The 19,223-nt window shown below is 40.6% G+C and overlaps 3 protein-coding genes across 3 annotated transcripts; all 3 read left to right on the plus strand.

The window, feature by feature from the left end:
• The first annotated feature begins 1,768 nt into the window (after positions 1-1,768).
• Positions 1,769-2,920, plus strand: LOC129832723 (interferon alpha-6-like). Its single transcript, XM_055896721.1, has 5 exons — positions 1,769-1,894; positions 1,991-2,077; positions 2,209-2,358; positions 2,616-2,708; positions 2,813-2,920. The coding sequence occupies exons 1-5, from the start codon at positions 1,769-1,771 to the stop codon at positions 2,918-2,920; spliced, it is 564 nt and encodes a 187-aa protein (XP_055752696.1).
• A 3,548-nt stretch (positions 2,921-6,468) lies between these two features.
• LOC129832722 (interferon alpha-6-like) lies at positions 6,469-7,627 on the plus strand. The gene is made up of 5 exons (XM_055896720.1): positions 6,469-6,601; positions 6,698-6,784; positions 6,916-7,065; positions 7,323-7,415; positions 7,520-7,627. The coding sequence occupies exons 1-5, from the start codon at positions 6,476-6,478 to the stop codon at positions 7,625-7,627; spliced, it is 564 nt and encodes a 187-aa protein (XP_055752695.1). The 5' UTR covers positions 6,469-6,475.
• A 3,534-nt stretch (positions 7,628-11,161) lies between these two features.
• On the plus strand, positions 11,162-12,313 carry LOC129832721 (interferon alpha-6-like). Its single transcript, XM_055896719.1, has 5 exons — positions 11,162-11,287; positions 11,384-11,470; positions 11,602-11,751; positions 12,009-12,101; positions 12,206-12,313. Exons 1-5 carry the CDS (start codon positions 11,162-11,164, stop codon positions 12,311-12,313), a joined length of 564 nt encoding a protein of 187 aa, XP_055752694.1.
• The last annotated feature ends 6,910 nt before the right edge of the window (positions 12,314-19,223 follow it).

The raw sequence follows: 19,223 nt of genomic DNA on the forward strand, positions 1-19,223 counted from the left end.
ATGTATTGTTTGCGCTCCAGGAACACAGCGCATGCGCATGTGAGATCGTGGGAGCGGAGCTTCGCTACAAACTGGTGCAGTTGTAAAAATTCCTCGACACCATGGTCAAGCTGTGACGAAGTCGACTCCAGAGTCAAGTGGTGAGGAAGCAGAGGTCTGTTGGACAACCTCATAATCATCATTGGAGACATGTGACATGTCCCTGAGGCTGGCTAATAGATTCATGATATTTTTACTGACTGACTGATTTATTTATATGTGAAGGCTATGTATTTATTTATTTATAACACTATTAATTGACATAATACATGCATCTACTATCATATCTTTTTTTTCATTCATTTATATATTCAGTCATCCATTTATTCATCCATTCAGTCTTTCATGTATTCATTTGTTTATAGGCAATCTACAGTTCAAAACAACACCATAGTGGTCACTCAACCACTATTCTGGTAAATAGATGAGGGATGGGGTTCCAGAAAAGTAACCGCTGTCAGAGAGCTATTGATTCAAGTAATGACCATCCAAGAGATCAACATTATAGTTTCAACTACATTTTCAAGCTATACAGTGTTTGTTTAGATGTATATTGTTTCAAACAATGTCATAAAAAAGTACATTTTGGGTTCTGTTGAGGTAAGACAGGTGGACTGAGCTCATGAGGCCTTTAAAAGTTATATATTCTTCAAGAGTCAATAGGTAGCCTGTGTATCATTCATTTAAAAGTCCAAAATTGGATGTAGCAATCACAGAAATTGCCCCTTTAACTAAGCATATCCAAGACGATGAGATGTAGTGTTATTAGGAATTAAGATTTAGGTATTTTTCTACTAAGCCTACGATAATGTTATCACAACACGTTAGCACATTGGTTAATTTAATTTCTCGTAAGTAATAAATAGTCAAATGTTAATGTTAGCCTGATTATTCAGATACACACGTCATAAAATGCTGGTTGATTTCTATTTGATCATCAGTTATTATCAACATTTTAATTCAAATGTATAGACATGAATGGGATTAAAGACAGAAGATGCAAACAGAACGAGACCATATTAAATGATCATCTCTCCCTCTCTCACAGACACACACACACACACACACACACACACACACACACACACACACACACACACACACACACACACACACACACACACACACACACACACACACACACACACACACACACACACACACACACACACACACACACACACACACACACACACACACACACACACACACACACAAGCAAATAGCAGTTTTGTGATTAACAAACATTGAGCATTCATTGTAAAGTTAAGGGGTCGATATTCTCTCTCTCTCTCTCTCTCTCTCTCTCTCCTTCTCCCTGTCTTTCTTAGCAACGTTACATTTTTTAAACCTACTTAGGACAATGTGCCTCCTATGAAGGAAAACTCGAAACATGATGAGAGGGAAGTGGAGCACACGAAAAGAGAAATCCGGTCTTGCGGTTCACTTGGCAAAACTTTCCCAAATTCATTCATTTCAACTCTCAATTTAGCGAGACACCCTTTCACTTTTTGTACATCCTTTCAATCCTCACTATTTAAGTTAATCCGCAGATATGGGATCAGACAACAAACCACATTCTGACTGGAGGAAATTTGCAATATACTGCAACAGGTAAGTCAACAACATGCTATTATTTGATCATTGCTTCAGGCTTCAATTCATTATTTTCTGGATTATATTCAACTAACAATGACCATCTTCAGCAGATCACCTAACTACCCTAAGAATGGCAATTCAGACTATCACTTGGATGAGCGCCTTCCTCTGCCTCGTGCAAGTTTTCTCGATGCCCATGACTTGCCAGCTACAAGGACAGCTGGTGCGAACAACCCACAACCTACTGAGAGACATGGTACAGTTTTTAAATTACTTTTGACTTGAGATGTAATATCCAACTACGTTTAACTGAATAGCTCAACGGGAACAATGTGTTTTCTCTTTCTTTCAGGAGGGTCATTTTCCTCTGGAGTGCCTGCAGGAGAATGTCGTCATGTCATTCCCAGCCACCACATTTGCAGCCTCCGGCGCGCCACAGGTAAGGGCACGCGAGCATATCCAAGTGTTCTTTACAGCATGAAAGAGTATTTGCAACCGTTAGGATTAGAAAGTAGAAAACTTTAAACTGCCATTTATGTTATTTGAAATTAATGCTGTTGTCCGTTTCAGTTGAGCAGCAGTGGTGCCAAGGCAATTTATGAGACATTGAAGAACATCGACACATTGTTTGGAACCGACGAACTGCCGACAATGTGGGACCAACAGAAGTTGGAGTATTTTCAGAACATTATCTACCGTCAGATTGAAGAGAGCAAATGTGTGAGTACCTACCTATGCCAATACAGATAGTTTAACTGTTTAAGTGTGGTATGGTGACATTTGAATTATTTTCTTCTTGTGTCAGATGATGGGGAGTGTGGATACACGTGATTATCTAGTCAGGGCAAAGTTGCTGAATACGTACTTTATGAACATCGCGGCTGTCCTAAAATAAAAAGTAGGGTACAAGCAAATACACTATAATGGATGCATTTTAATTATTATTCATCGCCTGCCTCTTTCTTTCTTTCTGTCAGATGATGGGCAGTGTGGATACAAGTGATTATCCCATCAGGGCAGAGGGCCTGAAGACGTACTTTGGGAACATTGCAGCAGTCCTAAAAGAAAAGGTAGAATATAGGTTGAAAACAAATAGACACATTATTTTGATAATATCTCTACATAGGACAATATTACCCTACATTGCCCTAACAGTTTATTTTTATTTTCACAGAACTTCAGTTACTGCGCCTGGGAAGTGGTTCGAAAAGAACTCCTGTACACCCTAGAGTTCATTCTGAAACACAACTCTGATAGCCTTCTGTGGTCCAACAGAACATGAATTTGAACTTGCAGATCTTTTTTACTATTGTGTTTTACAATTGTGTTTGATTTTAAAAACTTCTATTCTACAATCATGCAATGTGCAATGTCAAACAGCAATATTATACAAGTATTTATTTATTTATCAAGGTTATTTATTGATGTAGGCCTATTTATTAATGTATTTATTTATCTATTTGAAAATCGTGCCTGTTGTTGCTCTTCATCAAATGTTAAGTTAATAAAAAAATTATACTTTTATTAAATATTGTTAATCTGAGTGCTCATTCTGTATCCAAGTCTGTCGTTGTGTTTTTATGTATTTATTTTTTATTTAACCAGGTAGGCCAGTTGAGAACAAGTTATCATTTACAACTGCGACATTGTCAAGATGAAGCAAAGCAGTGCGACAAAAACAACCTCACAGAGTTACACAAACAAACGTACAGTCAATAACACATTATAAAAAATGTATGTACTGTGTGTAAATGTAGAAGAGTAGGGAGGTAAGGCAGTAAATATGCCAAAGGGGAGAAATAATACCTGCCGGAGCACGTGCCACGGGTGGGTGTTGCTATGGTGACCAGTGAGCTGAGATAAGACGGGGCTTTACCTAGCAAAGACTTATAGATGACCAAATGTAATTCTTTGCATAGACTTGTATGAAAAATGTTCACTTCATTACGTTTTCCTGATTAATTTCACAATAGCATAATTAAGAATCACCCATTGAGAATTAGGGCTTATAAAGGGAATCATTCAACCTTATTCACAGTGTTTTCCTTATACACCAAGCCAGAACCTTGGGATTATAAAACGGGGCTTATAAACAGACAATGAAAGCTCTTACGATATTCGATGATGACATTTCTCTAAAACAGACTATAGGCTACATGTGCACCAGAACACGTATGCTAAGTTATGAGCTGAAATGAGACAAAATGAGTATTCAAATTTTGTCATCAATCTTTGTCATCCAAGTCTGGTGTGCTCTGTATTTATGGTGCTTTCAAGACAACTGGGAACTCAGAAAAAAAACAAAGTCGAATCATGACGTCAGTAATCTTCATGTCAGAGGTCCGGAAAGAGGCCCGAGTTCCCGACTTGCAGTTCTGAGTTAGATGACCGTTCAAACCCTATTTTCTCAGTCAGAGCTAGTTTGTTTCAGAGATCCGAGTTGTCTTGAAATCACTGAAGTCTTAGATTTCACAGCTCAGAGTTTCCAGTTGTTTTGAACACGACAGAAGTCGTGCTGGATTGACAGCATGGCCAATGTTGAACATTTATCATTTTAAGCTTGGAAAAGAGAACCTTAAACCCAGACTTGGACCGAACACCCACAGCCACTGATTCCTTCCAATCCACTCATTGTTGAATTTGCGATTTCCAACTTCTTGTGTAGTGTAGTGTTTGTTTGTGGCTGGCTGGCTGGCACACCACCACAGAAATCACTGAGCTAGGATGAAAAACCTGCATTTTGGAACTGCCTTACTCAAGAAAGCAAAAAAGGGACAATGTTTGAATGCAGCTTTATCAGCTCAATGATTGTTGTTGTTTTTTAACATTGTTAATAAACTGATATGTGAAATGTATTAATGCCAAAATAACAAGTTAAACAGGCAACAACAAAAAAAGATAATCAAATGTTAACTTTTTTGTTGTTGTGGTTAAACAGGTGGGGCTCAAAACAGGTGGGGCTCGCTTGGAAAACCGGTCGCCACTGGGTGGGTCCAATATCAAATGCTCTCGAATAGAGGATAAATGAATCTGAGCAAATTCTACATCACCACAAATAGGATGCATTTCACTGCCACAAATCACATATGAAACTGGGAACTTCCAAGCGCCGTTGTGGTGTCAAAGCACCTGCTGGGGTTGAAATTAGTGGGAAAAAATATATATATATTGTGTGCTCTCCAGGAACACAGTGCATGCGCATGGGAGATCACGCGAGTGGAGGTTCGCGACAACCTGGTGCAGTTCAAGAAATTCCTCGACAGCAGAGTCAAGCCATGAGGAAGAAGAGGTCTGTTGGACAAACACATAATCATCATTGGAGACATGTGACATGTTTCTGATCCGGCTAATAGATTGATTGCTGATATATTTACTGACTGAATGAGTTATTTCTATGTGAAGGCTATGTATATATTTATTTATAACACTATTAAATGACATAATACATGCATCTATTATCATATAGTTTTTTTCATTTATTTATATATTCAGTCATCCATTTATTCATCCATTCAGTCTTTCATGCATTCATTTGTTTATAAGCAATCTACAGTTCAAAACAACACCATAGTGGTCACTCAACCACTATTCTGGTAAATAGATGGGGGATGGGGTTCCAGAAAAGTAACCGCTGTCAGAGAGCTATTGATTCAAGTAATGACCATCCAAGAGATCAACATTATAGTTTCAACTACATTTTCAAGCTATACAGTGTTTGTTTAGATGGAAATCGTTTCAAACAATGTCATAAAAAAGTACATTTGGGGTTCTGTTGAGGTTAGACAGGTGGACTGAGCTCAAGAGCCCTTTAAAAGTTATATATTCTTCAAGATTCAATAGGTAGCCTGTGTATCATTCATTTAAAAGTCCAAAATTGGATGTAGCAATCACAGAAATTGCCCCTTTCACTAAGCATATCCAAGACGATGAGATGTAGCATTATTAGGAATTAAGATTTAGGTATTTTTCTACTAAGCCGACGATAATGTTATCACAATACATTAGCACATTGGTTAATTTAATTTATCGTAAGTAATAAAAGGTCAAATGTTAATGTTAGCCTGATTATTCAGATACACACGTCATAAAAATGCTGGTTAATTTCTATATAATCTTCAATCAATATCAACAGTTTAATTCGAATGTATAGACATGAATGGGATTAAAGACAGAAGATGCAAACAGAACGAGATCATATTAAATGATCATCTCTCACTCCCTCTCTCACAGACACACAGAGAGAGTGAGAAACAAACAAACATGCAAATAGCAGTTTTGTAATTAACAAGAAAACACAGTAGTAGGTCTTCCATTTGTTCATAAAAGTGCTATTAGTTTAATTTTGGTGTTGAGAAAGACATGAAGAGGTCTACTGCATTCATTGTAAAGTTATGCGGTCGATTCTCTCTCTCTCTCTCCTCCTCCCTGTCTTTCTTAGCAACGTTACATTTTTTAAACCTACTTAGGACAATGTGCCTCCTATGAAGGAAAACTCGAAACATGATGAGAGGGAAGTGGAGCACACGAAAAGAGAAATCCGGTCTTGCGGTTCACTTGGCAAAACTTTCCCAAATTCATTCATTTCAACTCTTAATTTAGCGAGCCACCCTTTCACTTTTTGTACATCCTTTCAATCCTCACTATTTAAGTTAATCCGCAGATATGGGATCAGACAACAAACCACATTCTGACTGGAGGAAATTTGCAATATACTGGCAACAGGTAAGTCAACAACACGCTATCATTTGATCATTGCTTCAGGCTTCAATTAATTATTTTCAGGATTATATTCAACTAACAATGACCATCTTCAGCAGATCATCTAACTACCCTAAGAATGGCAATTCAGACTATCACTTGGATGAGCGCCTTCCTCTGCCTCGTGCAAGTTTTCTCGATGCCCATGCCTTGCCAGCTACAAGGACAGCTGGTGCGAACAACCCACAACCTACTGAGAGACATGGTACATTTTTTAAATTACTTTTGACTTGAGATGTATTATTCAACTACGTTTAACTGAATAGCTCAACGGGAACAATGTGTTTTCTCTTTCTTTCAGGGGGGTCATTTTCCTCTAGAGTGCCTGCAGGAGAATGTCGTCATGTCATTCCCAGCCACCGCATTTGCAGCCTCCGGCGCGCCACAGGTAAGGGCACGCGAGCATATCCAAGTGTTCTTTACAGCATGAAAGAGTATTTGAAACCGTTAGGATTAGAAAGTATAAAACGTTAAACTGCCATTTATGTTATTTGAAATTATTACTGTTGTCCGTTTCAGTTGAGCAGCAGTGGTGCTAAGGCTATTTATGAGACATTGAAGAACATCGACACATTGTTTGGAACTGACGAACAGCCGACGATGTGGGACCAACAGAAGTTGGAGTATTTTCAGAACATTATCTACCGTCAGATTGAAGAGAGCAAATGTGTGAGTTCCTACCTATTCCAATACAGATAGTTTAACTGTTTAAGTGTGGTATGGTGACATTTGAATTATTTTCTTATTGTGTCAGATGATGGGGAGTGTGGATACACATGATTATCTAGTCAGGGCAAAGGCGCTGAATACGTACTTTATGAACATCGCGGCTGTCCTAAAATAAAAAGTAGGGTACAAGCAAATACACTACAATGGATGCATTTTAATTATTATTCATCGCCTGCCTCTTTCTTTCTTTCTGGCAGATGATGGACAGTGTGGATACAAGTGATTATCCCATCAGGGCAGAGGGCCTGAAGACGTACTTTGGGAACATTGCAGCAGTCCTAAAAGAAAAGGTAGAATATAGGTTGAAAACAAATAGACACATTGTTTTGATAATATCTCTACATAGGACAATATTACCCTACATTGCCCTAACAGTTTATTTTCATTTTCACAGAATTTCAGTTACTGCGCCTGGGAAGTGGTTCGAAAAGAGCTCCTGTACACCCTAGAATTCATTCTGAAACATAACTCTGATAGCCTTCTGTGGTCCAACAGATCATGAATTTGAACTTGCAGATCTTTTTTACTATTGTGTTTTACAATTGTGCTTAAAAGCCTTCTATTCTACAATCATGCAATGTGCAATGTCAAACAGCAATATTATACAAGTATTTATTTATTTATCAAGATTATTTATTTATGTAGGCCTATTTATGAATGTATTTATTTATCTATTTGAAAATCGTGCCTGTTGCTGCTCTTCATCAAATGTTAAGTTAATAAAAATTAATACTTTTATTAAATATTGTTAATCTGAGTGCTCATTCTGTATCCAAGTCTGTCGTTGTGTTTCTATGTATTTATTTTTTATTTAACCTTTATTTAACCAGTTGAGAACAAGTTATCATTTACAACTGCGACATTGTCAAGATGAAGCAAAGCAGTGCGACAAAAACAACAACACAGAGTTACACATAAACAAACGTACAGTCAATAACACGTTAGAAAAATGTATGTACAGTGTGTGTAAATGTAGAAGAGTAGAGAGGTAAGGCAATAAATAGGCCAAAGGGGAGAAATAATACCTGCCGGAGCACGTGCTACGGGTTGGTGTTGCTATGGTGACCAGTGATCTGAGATAAGGCGGGGCTTTACCTAGCAAAGACTTATAGATGACCAAATGTAATTCTTTGCATAGACTTGTATGAAAAATGTTCACTTTCATTACGTTTTTCTGTTAAATTTCACAATCGCATAATTAAGAATCACCCATTGAGAATTAGGGCTTATAAAGGGAATCATTCAACCTTATTCACAGTGTTTTTCTTATACACCAAACCAGAACCTTGGGATTATAAAACGGGGCTTATAAACAGACAATGAAAGCTCTTACGATATTCGATGATGACATTTCTCTAAAACAGACTATAGGCTACATGTGCACCAGAACACGTATGCTAAATTATGAGATGAAAGGAGACGAAATTAGTATTCAAATTTTGTCATCAATCCATGTCATCCAAGTCTGGTGTTCTCTGGATTTATGGTGCTTTCAAGACAACTGGGAACTCTGAAAAAAACTAAGTCGAATCATGACGTCAGTAATCTGCACGTCAGAGGTCTAGAAAGCCCGAGTTCCCGACTTGCAATTATGAGTTAGTTGACCGTTCAAAACCTATTTTCTCAGTCAGAGCTATTTTTTTTCAGAGATCCGAGTTGTCTTGAACTCACTGAAGTCTGAGATTTCACAGCTCAGAGTTTCCAGTTGTTTTGAACACGGCAGAAGTCGTGCTGGATTGACAGCATGGCCAATGTTGAATATTTATCCTTTTAAGCTTGGAAAAGAGAACCTTAAACCCAGACTTGGACCGAACACCCACAGCCACTGATTCCTTCCAATCCACTCATTGTTGAATTTGAGATTTCCAACTTCTTGTGCAGTGTAGTGTTTGTTTGTGGCTGGCTGGCTGCCACACCACCACAGAAATCACTGAGCTAGGCTAAAACACCTGCATGTTGGAACTGCCTTACTCGAGAAAGCAAAAATGGGACAATGTTTGTATGCAGCTTTATCAACTCAATGATTGTTGTTGTTTTTTAACATTGTTAATAAACTGATATGTGAAATGTATTAATGCCAAAATAACAAGTTAAACAGGCAACAACAAAAAAAGATAATCAAATGTTAACTTTTTTGTTGTTGTGGTTAAACAGGTGGGGCTCAAAACAGGTGGGGCTCGCTTGGAAAACCGGTCGCCACTGGGTGGGTCCAATATCAAATGCTCTCGAATAGAGGATAAATGAATCTGAGCAAATTCTACATCACCACAAATAGGATGCATTTCACTGCCACAAATCACATATGAAACTGGGAACTTCCAAGCGCCGTTGTGGTGTCAAAGCACCTGCTGGGGTTGAAATTAGTGGGAAAAAATATATATATATTGTGTGCTCTCCAGGAACACAGTGCATGCGAATGGGAGATCACGCGAGTGGAGGTTCGCGACAACCTGGTGCAGTTCAAGAAATTCCTCGACAGCAGAGTCAAGCCATGAGGAAGAAGAGGTCTGTTGGACAAACACATAATCATCATTGGAGACATGTGACATGTTTCTGATCCGGCTAATAGATTGATAGCTGATATATTTACTGACTGAATGAGTTATTTATATGTGAAGGCTATGTATTTATTTATTTATAACACTATTAATTGACATAATACATGCATCTATTATCATATAGTTTTTTTCATTCATTTATATATTCAGTCATCCATTTATTCATCCATTCAGTCTTTCATGCATTCATTTGTTTATAGGCAATCTACAGTTCAAAACAACACCATAGTGGTCACTCAACTACTATTCTGGTAAATAGATGGGGGATGGGGTTCCAGAAAAGTAACCGCTGTCAGAGAGCTATTGATTCAAGTAATGACCATCCAAGAGATCAACATTATAGTTTCAAATACATTTTCAAGCTATACAGTGTTTGTTTAGATGGAAATCGTTTCAAACAATGTCATAAAAAAGTACATTTGGGGTTCTGTTGAGGTTAGACAGGTGGACTGAGCTCATGAGCCCTTTAAAAGTTATATATTCTTCAAGATTCAATAGGTAGCCTGTGTATCATTCATTTAAAAGTCCAAAATTGGATGTAGCAATCACAGAAATTGCCCCTTTAACTAAGCATATCCAAGACGATGAGATGTAGCATTATTAGGAATTAAGATTTAGGTATTTTTCTACTAAGCCTACGATAATGTTATCACAACACGTTAGCACATTGGGTAATTTAATTTATCGTAAGTAATAAAAGGTCAAATGTTAATGTTAGCCTGATTATTCAGATACACACGTCATAAAAATGCTGGTTAATTTCTATATAATCTTCAATTAATATCAACAGTTTAATTCGAATGTATAGACATGAATGGGATTAAAGACAGAAGATGCAAACAGAACGAGATCATATTAAATGATCATCTCTCACTCCCTCTCTCACAGACACACAGAGAGAGTGAGAAACAAACAAACATGCAAATAGCAGTTTTGTAATTAACAAACAAACATTGTAGTAGGTCTTCCCTTAGTTCATTAAAGTGCTATTAGTTTAATTTTGGTGTTGAGAAAGACATGAAGAGGTCGACTGCATTCATTGTAAAGTTATGCGGTCGATTCTCTCTCTCTCTCTCTCTCCTTCTCCCTGTCTTTCTTAGCAACGTTACATTTTTTAAACCTACTTAGGACAATGTGCCTCCTATGAAGGAAAACTCGAAACATGATGAGAGGGAAGTGGAGCACACGAAAAGAGAAATCCGGTATTGCGGTTCACTTGGCAAAACTTTCCCAAATTCATTCATTTCAACTCTTAATTTAGCGAGACACCCTTTCACTTTGTGTACATCCTTTCAATCCTCACTATTTAAAATAATCCGCAGATATGGAATCAGAACACAAACCACATTCTGACTGGCAACAGGTGAGTCAACAACATGCTATCATTTGATCATTGCTTCAGGCTTCAATTCATTATTTTCAGGATTATATTCAACTAACAATGACCATCTTCAACAGATCATCTAACTACCCTAAGAATGGCAATTCAGACTATCACTTGGATGAGCGCCTTCCTCTGCCTCGTGCAAGTTTTCTCGATGCCCATGCCTTGCCAGCTACAAGGACAGCTGGTGCGAACAACCCACAACCTACTGAGAGACATGGTACAGTTTTTTAATTACTTTTGACTTGAGATGTATTATCCAACTACGTTGAACTGAATAGCTCAACGTGAAAAATTTGTTTTCTCTTTCTTTCAGGGGGGTCGTTTTCCTCTGGAGTGCCTGCAGGAGAATGTGGTCATGTCATTCCCAGCCACCGCATTTGCAACCTCCGGCGCGCCACAGGTAAGGGCACGCGAGCATATCCAAGTGTTCTTTACAGCATGAAAGAGTATTTGAAACCGTTAGGATTAGAAAGTAGAAAACTTTAAACTGCCATTTATGTTGTTTGAAATTATTGCTGTTGTCCGTTTCAGTTGAGCAGCAGTGGTGCTAAGGCAATTTATGAGACATTGAAGAACATCGACACATTGTTTGGAACTGACGAACTGCCGACAATGTGGGACCAACAGAAGTTGGAGTATTTTCAGAACATTATCTACCGTCAGATTGAAGAGAGCAAATGTGTGAGTACCTACCTATGCCAATACAGATAGCTTAACTGTTTAAGTGTGGTATGGTGACATTTGAATTATTTTCTTCTTGTGTCAGATGATGGGGAGTGTGGATACACACGATTATCTAGTCTGGGCAAAGGCGCTGAATACGTACTTTATGAACATCGCAGCTGTCCTAAAATAAAAAGTAGGGTACAAGCAAATACACTATAATGGATGCATTTTAATTATTATTCATCGCCTGCCTCTTTCTTTCTTTCTGTCAGATGATGGGCAGTGTGGATACAAGTGATTATCCCATCAGGGCAGAGGGCCTGAAGACGTACTTTGGGAACATTGCAGCAGTCCTAAAAGAAAAGGTAGAATATAGGTTGAAAACAAATAGAGACATTGTTTTGATAATATCTCTACATAGGACAATATTACCCTACATTGCCCTAACAGTTTCTTTTTATTTTCACAGAATTTCAGTTACTGCGCCTGGGAAGTGGTTCGAAAAGAGCTCCTGTACACCCTAGAATTCATTCTGAAACACAACTCTGATAGCCTTCTGTGGTCCAACAGAACATGAATTTGAACTTGCAGATCTTTTTTACTATTGTGTTTTACAATTGTGCTTAAAAGCCTTCTATTCTACAATCATGCAATGTGCAATGTCAAACAGCAATATTATACATGTATTTATTTATTCATCAAGGTTATTTATTTATGTAGGCCTATTTATGAATGTATTTATTTATCTATTTGAAAATCGTGCCTGTTGTTGCTCTTCATCAAATGTTAAGTTAATGAATAAAAAAACTATACTTTTATTAAATATTGTTAATCTGAGTGCTCATTCTGTATCCAAGTCTGTCGGTGTGTTTTTAAGTATTTATTTATTTATTTATTATTTCACCTTTATTTACCAATGTAGGCCAGTTGAGAACAAGTTATCATTTACAACTGCGACATGGCCAAGATGAAGCAAAGCAGTGCGACAAAAACAACAACACAGAGTTACACATAAACAAACGTACAGTCAATAACACAATAGAAAAATGTATGTACAGTGTGTGCAAATGTAGAAGAGTAGGGAGGTAAGGCAATAAATAGACCATAGAGGTGAAATAATTACAATTACAATTTAGCATTAACACTGGAGTGATAGATGTGCAGATGATGATGTGCAAGTAGAGATACTATGGTGACAAAGAGCAAGAGGGTAAGTAATAATATCAGGATGAGGTAGTTGGGTGTGCTATTTACAGATTGGCTTGTGTTGTCACGTTCCTGACCTCTTTTCCTTTGTTATGTATTTGTTTTAGTTGGTCAGGGCGTGAGTTGGGTGGGTTGGTCTAGGTTTGTTTTTCTATGTTGGGATTTTTGTGTTTGGCCTGGTATGATTCTCAATCAGAGACAGGTGTGTATCGTTTGTCCCTGATTGAGAGTCATACTAAGGCAGCCAGGGTTTCACTGGTGTTTTGTGGGTGTTTGTTTCCTGTGTCAGTGTTTGGGCCACACAGGACTGTTTTCAGGTTAGTCACGTTTGTAGAGTTTCGTAATTTGTAGTGTTTGTTGTTTGTTCATTAATACATGAATACCTACTACTCCGCATCTTGGCCCGATCCATGCTCCTCCTCGTCTGAGGAGGAGAACGACTACGACAACCTTAACAGAAACACCCACCAAAACAGGATCAAGCGGAGTGGAGAAGGAAGGCAGGAACAACAGCAATGGGGTAAAGAGGAATGGACATGGGAGGAGATCCTGGACGGTAAAGGACCCTGGGCAGAGCCAGTGGAGTGTCGCCGCCCCAAAGCGGAGCTGGAGGCAGCGAAAGCGGAGAGGAGGTTTTATGAGGCTAAAGCAAGGCAGAGCGGCTGGAAGCCCGAGAGGCTCACCCAAAAATTTCTTGGGGGGGGGGGGGGCTAAAGGGGAGTGTGGCGAAGCCGGGTTGGTTACCTGAGCCAACTCCCCGGGCTTACTGTGGAGTGAGAGGGCGTCGTACTGGTCAGACACCGTGTTATGCGGTAAAGCGCACGGTGTCCCCAGTACGCGTGCTTAGCCCAGTGCGGGCTATTCCACCTTGCCGCACTGGGAGGGCTAGGTTGGGCATCGAGCCGGATGTCATGAAGCCGGCCCAACGCATCTGGCCTCCAGTACGTCTCCTCGGGCCGGCGTACATGGCACCAGCCTTACAGGTGGTGTTCCCGGTTCGCCTGGATAGCCCAGTGCGGGTTATTCCACCTCGCCGCACTGGCAGGGCTACGGGGACCATTCAACCTGGTAAGGTTGGGGAAGCTTAGTGCTCAAGAGCGCGTGTCCTCCTTCACGGTCCGGTATATTCGGCGCCACCTTCCCACCCCAGCTCAGTACCACCAGTGCCTACTCCACGCACCAGGCTTCCAGTGCGTTTCCAGAGCCCTGTTCCTCCTCCACGCACTCTCCCTGTGGTGCATGTCTCCAGCCCAGTGCCTCCAGTTCCGGCACCATGCACCAGGCCTACTGTGCGCCTCAGCAGGTCAGAGTCGGCCGTCTGCCCAACGCCGCCTGCGCTGCTTGCCTGCTCAGCGCTGCCCGAACTGTCTGCCTTCCCAGCGCTGTCTGAACTGCCTGCCTGCCCAGCGTGGTCTGAACTGTCTGCCTGCCCAGCGCTGCCCGTCTGTCCCGAGCCTTCAGAGCCGTCCAGCCAGGACCAGCCAGTGCCGACCAGCCAGGACCAGCCAGAGCCGTCTAGCCAGGACCAGCCAGAGCCGTCCAGCCAGGACCTGCCAGAGCCGTCCAGCCAGGACCTGCCAGAGCCGTCCAGCCAGGACCAGCCAGAGCCGTCCAGCCAGGACCAGCCAGAGCCGTCCAGCCAGGACCAGCCAGAGCCGTCCAGCCAGGACCAGCCAGAGCCGTCCAGCCAGGACCAGCCAGAGCCGTCCAGCCAGGACCAGCCAGAGTCCCTCAGCCCGGACCTGCCAGAGTCCCTCAGCCCGGACCTGCCAGAGTCCCTCAGCCCGGACCTGCCAGAGTCCCTCAGCCCGGACCTGCCAGAGTCCCTCAGCCCGGACCTGCCAGAGTCCCTCAGCCCGGACCTGCCAGAGTCCCTCAGCCCGGACCTGCCAGAGTCCCTCAGCCCGGACCTGCCAGAGTCCCTCAGCCCGGAGCTGCCAGAGTCCCTTATCCCGGTACTGCCCCTTATCCCGATGCTGCCCCTTCATTTAGGTGGGTTTAGTTGGAGGGTGGTCATTGGGAGGGGGATACGGAAGCGGGGAGTGACTATGGTGGGGTGGGGACCTCGCCCAGCGCCAGAGCCGCCACCGTGGACAGACGCCCACCCAGACCCTCCCCTAGACTTTGTGCTGGTGCGCCCGGAGTTCGCACCTTAAGGGGGGGGTTCTGTCACGTTCCTGACCTGTTTTCCTTTGTTATGTATTTGTTTTAGTTGGTCAGGGCGTGAGTTGGGTGGGTTGGTCTCGGTTTGTTTTTTTATGTTGGGATTTTTGTGTTTGGCCTGGTATGATTCTCAATCAGAGACAGGTGTGTATCGTTTGTCCCTGATTGAGAGTCATACTAAGGCAGCCAGGGTTTCACTGGTGTTTTGTGGGTGTTTGTTTCCTGTGTCAGTGTTTGGTTCACACAGGACTGTTTTCAGGTTAGTCACGTTTGTAGAGTTTCGTAATTTGTAGTGTTTGTTGTTTGTTCATTAAAACATGAATACCTACTACTCCGCATCTTGGCCCGATCCATGCTCCTCCTCGTCTGAGGAGGAGAACGACTACGACAACCTTAACATGTGTACAGGTACAGCGATTGGTAAGCTGCTCTGATAGCTGATGCTTAAAGTTTGAGAGGGAGATATAAGACTCCAGCTTCAGTGATTTTTGAAGAATTTGAATTTGAATTTGAAGAAGAATTCCACTCATTGGCAGCAGAGAACATGAAGCAAAGGTGGCCAAAGGAAGTGTTGCTTTGGGGATGACCAGTGAAATATACCTGCTGGAGCACGTGCTATGGGTGGGTGCTGCTACGGTGACCAGTGAGCTGAGATAAGGCGGGGCTTTACTTAGCAGAGACTTTTCGACGACCTGGAGCCAGTGGGTTTGACGACTAATATGTAGTGAGGGCCAGCCAACGAGAGCATACAGGTTGCAGTGGTGGATAGTATATGGGGTTTTGGTGACAACACGGATGGCACTGTGATAGACTACATCCAGTTCGCTGAGTAGAGTATTGGAGGCTATTTTGTAAATTACATCGCCGAAGTCAAGGATTAGTAGGATAGTCAGTTTAACGAGGGTATGTTTGGCAGCATGAGTGAAAGAGGCTTTGTTGTGAAATAGGACGCCAATTCTAGATTTCATTTTGGATTGGAGATGCCTAATGTGAGTCTGGAAGGAGAATTAACAGTCTAACCAGACACCTAGGTATTTGTAGTTGTCCACATATTCTAAGTCAGAACCTTCCAGAGTAGTGATGCTAGTCGGGCAGGAGTGTGCGGCAGAAATCGGTTGAAGAGCATGCACTTAGTTTTACTAGCATTTAAAAGCAATTGGAGGCCACGGAAGGAGTGTTGTACGGCGTTGAAGCTCATTTGGAGGTTTGTTAGCACAGTGTCCAAAGAAGGGCCAGATGTCTACAGAATGGTGTCGTCTGCGTAGAGGTGGATCAGAGAATCACCAGCAGCAAGATCAACATCATTGAGAAAACAGTCGGTCCTAGAATTGAACTTCGTGGCAACCCCATAGTGGACATTAAGATATCTATTAAACATGCTCAGGAAGTTTTCACACATGGCAGTACAATTAGTCCTATAGCCTACTAATCCATAAAGGAAAGCCATTAAAACAAGTCAAATGTATCTTTTCAAAATGTAGTTATATTCAAATGCATTTTTTCAATGAAGTGTGTTTTATTACTGGACAGGGCTGTCTGTTTTGAACAGTGTACTTTGAGCACCTATACAACTTCCGTTCCAACCATGGAGATACTATTACATTATTAGAATTCCTAATTCTATGGTTCAAACCCATCTATGAAATTTTGTTCCACAATCAATAACGTAATTGGAAGAATATTCGCTGAATAGACTGAAAAGGTGCACAGTGAATTCACTAACCCAAGCCCAGCTCATTTAATCCCTACCATTGTGTCACTGAGTTGTCATACTGCTTCAGCAAATGTACATTATCCCAGGGGCGTTGGAAGACAACATGTAAGTATGTCCCTCTTACTGCCCTGAATGATCCTACAGCTATTGTATGCAGTAATCATATTCTTATGAACCAGAGTTCTACTGCTAGCACTGAGGTGGTGTACCCTAGCAGGAAGTCTACGTTCTGCAGCTCACCCTGCACTAACATAAATAACCCAAGCATGTCTACCTCTGACAAGCTTCCCAGTAAAGCAAGAAAAACAATCAAGAATCCCAGAAAAAGTGTTAAAAATAGCCCACGTTAACTTTGTAGCTTAAGAAATATGGTTATCGAAATCCATAATTTGCTTGTAACAGACAACACTCATACTCTGACAGTTTATGAAACTCACTTAGATAATACCTTTGATGACACAGTGGTAGCAATACATGGTTATAAGATCTACAGAGAAGACAGAAATGCCAAAGGTGGATGTGTGGCTGTTTATATTCAGATCCACATTCCTGTAAAGTTTAGAGAGGATCTCATATTAAATACTGTTGAAGTAATATGGCTACAGGCTCATCTGCCTCCCATAAAGCCCATTCTGGTGGGAAGCTGCTATAGACCACCAAGTGCTAACAGTCAGTATCTGGATAACATGTATGAAATGCTTGACAATGTATGTGATATCAATAGAGAGGTATATTTTCCTTGGCAGCAGCTAATTGGGATCCATAACACATAGAAATACAAGCAGTGAGGTAAAATGGCTGAACTTTAGACTTCATTCAACACTATCAGTCTCTCTATTAATAACATCTATTTTTATTTCAAGGATGTGCAATGTAAACGCTGAACAGCCATGTGTTTCAAATTGCAGTGCCTGATTTAAAGAGAGTCTACAGACTAAATGTGTGAGCAAAATGTGGTCTCTGTGAAACACCTATTGAAACAACGGTTCTTCAAAACAACGTTTTTGGTTAACCCTACACAGAATCTGAAAAGTGTGGTGTTCAATGTCCACACTTTGAACATAGTTATATTGAACATGGCCCTCATTTAATAAGACAGAGCCCTTCACTAATATATTATAGAGTTATTTATTTTTCATATTCAATATTTCCTGCTGAATAATTGCTTACTATTATCATGAACTGCATTACTACAATGTAATTCTTGTCATAGACATGAATTAAAAACTGTTCACTTTCATTACGTTTTTCTGATTCATTTCAAAAGAGCAAAATTAGGAATCACCCAATGAAAATTGGGTCTTATTAAGGGAATCATTCAACCTTCTTCACAGTGTTTTCCCTGTACACCAAGTCAGAACCGTAGGATAAAAAAACGTGGCATATAAGCAGAAAATGAAAGCTATAATAATATTCGATGATGACTTGTCTTACTCAAGAAAGCAAAAAATAGACCATGTTTGTATGCAGCTTTATTAACTGAAGGGTTTTCCCAACTTGTTCAAATGTTTAAATCATTATAATTCTACTACTAATAATAGTTATAGCAGTGCTCCTTACCAGTCCAGTATGTATGCAGGTATTCGTACTTACAATATCAAGAAAGGTCAGTAGGTGACAATGGTACTGTACACTGTATGGGTGTAGTTTTCATAAATACAATGAACATGGTGTGATCACATCTAAAAGAATCTCCATTGAGAACCATCACAAAGTTGGTCTCCGTATTGAATTGACCTTTTAATTTGACTTTTTCTGATACATTTATATAGTCATTAAATATGTGCACCTGGCCTGAGTCTACAATATCTTTGCAAGAACAAAAAGCTTAAAATAAGTACAGTTCTAAAAGCAAAATAACTACTTCAATGAAAAACCCAAATAAATCAAACAAAATATCCTTCAGTGTCTCAACTCTTCAAACAGCAGCTATGGACAAGTATGTCGCACAAAGTATGCCATTTTAAATAAAATAACATGAAATAAATCATTTGTAAGTGTACTGAAAACTACTAAACAAAAGAACAACTATCAATTACACCATGGGTTCTCAAACAGGGGTCCATGGACTAATTGCAAGGGGTCCGTGAAATAAAAAAGTGTAATGAATGTAGTCAGTACCACAAGGTTTCCAGTAAGTTTACATATAATATAGAGGGGGTGGAGGTCCCTGAGGACCGCTCAAAACCTTGCCTGCCTTGCCTCAAAATATGCAGGGGTTCCAGTACCCCAAAAAGGTTGAGAACCACTGCTATACACACTACTGAACAAAAGAACCGAGCATATGTTTGCGGGTTTCCTCAACAACACATCAGTTGGCACTTTCGCAATCCCCTCGCCTGTTGTCTCCGACACCCTGTATAGCCCAATAAACTCCTTGTGAGGGACATGGTCATGGTCAACA

This window comes from Salvelinus fontinalis, chromosome 34, assembly GCF_029448725.1.
Source record: "Salvelinus fontinalis isolate EN_2023a chromosome 34, ASM2944872v1, whole genome shotgun sequence".
Taxonomy (NCBI): Eukaryota; Metazoa; Chordata; class Actinopteri; order Salmoniformes; family Salmonidae; genus Salvelinus; species Salvelinus fontinalis.

Coding starts and splice junctions, on each gene's coding strand:
- LOC129832723 (XM_055896721.1), top strand. CDS start 1,769: ATGGCAATTCAGACTATCACTTGGATGAGCGCCTTCCTCTGCCTCGTG. Junction 1,895..1,990: donor ACAACCTACTGAGAGACATG/GTACAGTTTTTA, acceptor TCTTTCTTTCAG/GAGGGTCATTTTCCTCTGGA. Junction 2,078..2,208: donor CAGCCTCCGGCGCGCCACAG/GTAAGGGCACGC, acceptor TGTCCGTTTCAG/TTGAGCAGCAGTGGTGCCAA.
- LOC129832722 (XM_055896720.1), top strand. CDS start 6,476: ATGGCAATTCAGACTATCACTTGGATGAGCGCCTTCCTCTGCCTCGTG. Junction 6,785..6,915: donor CAGCCTCCGGCGCGCCACAG/GTAAGGGCACGC, acceptor TGTCCGTTTCAG/TTGAGCAGCAGTGGTGCTAA. Junction 7,066..7,322: donor AGATTGAAGAGAGCAAATGT/GTGAGTTCCTAC, acceptor TCTTTCTGGCAG/ATGATGGACAGTGTGGATAC.
- LOC129832721 (XM_055896719.1), top strand. CDS start 11,162: ATGGCAATTCAGACTATCACTTGGATGAGCGCCTTCCTCTGCCTCGTG. Junction 11,471..11,601: donor CAACCTCCGGCGCGCCACAG/GTAAGGGCACGC, acceptor TGTCCGTTTCAG/TTGAGCAGCAGTGGTGCTAA. Junction 11,752..12,008: donor AGATTGAAGAGAGCAAATGT/GTGAGTACCTAC, acceptor TCTTTCTGTCAG/ATGATGGGCAGTGTGGATAC.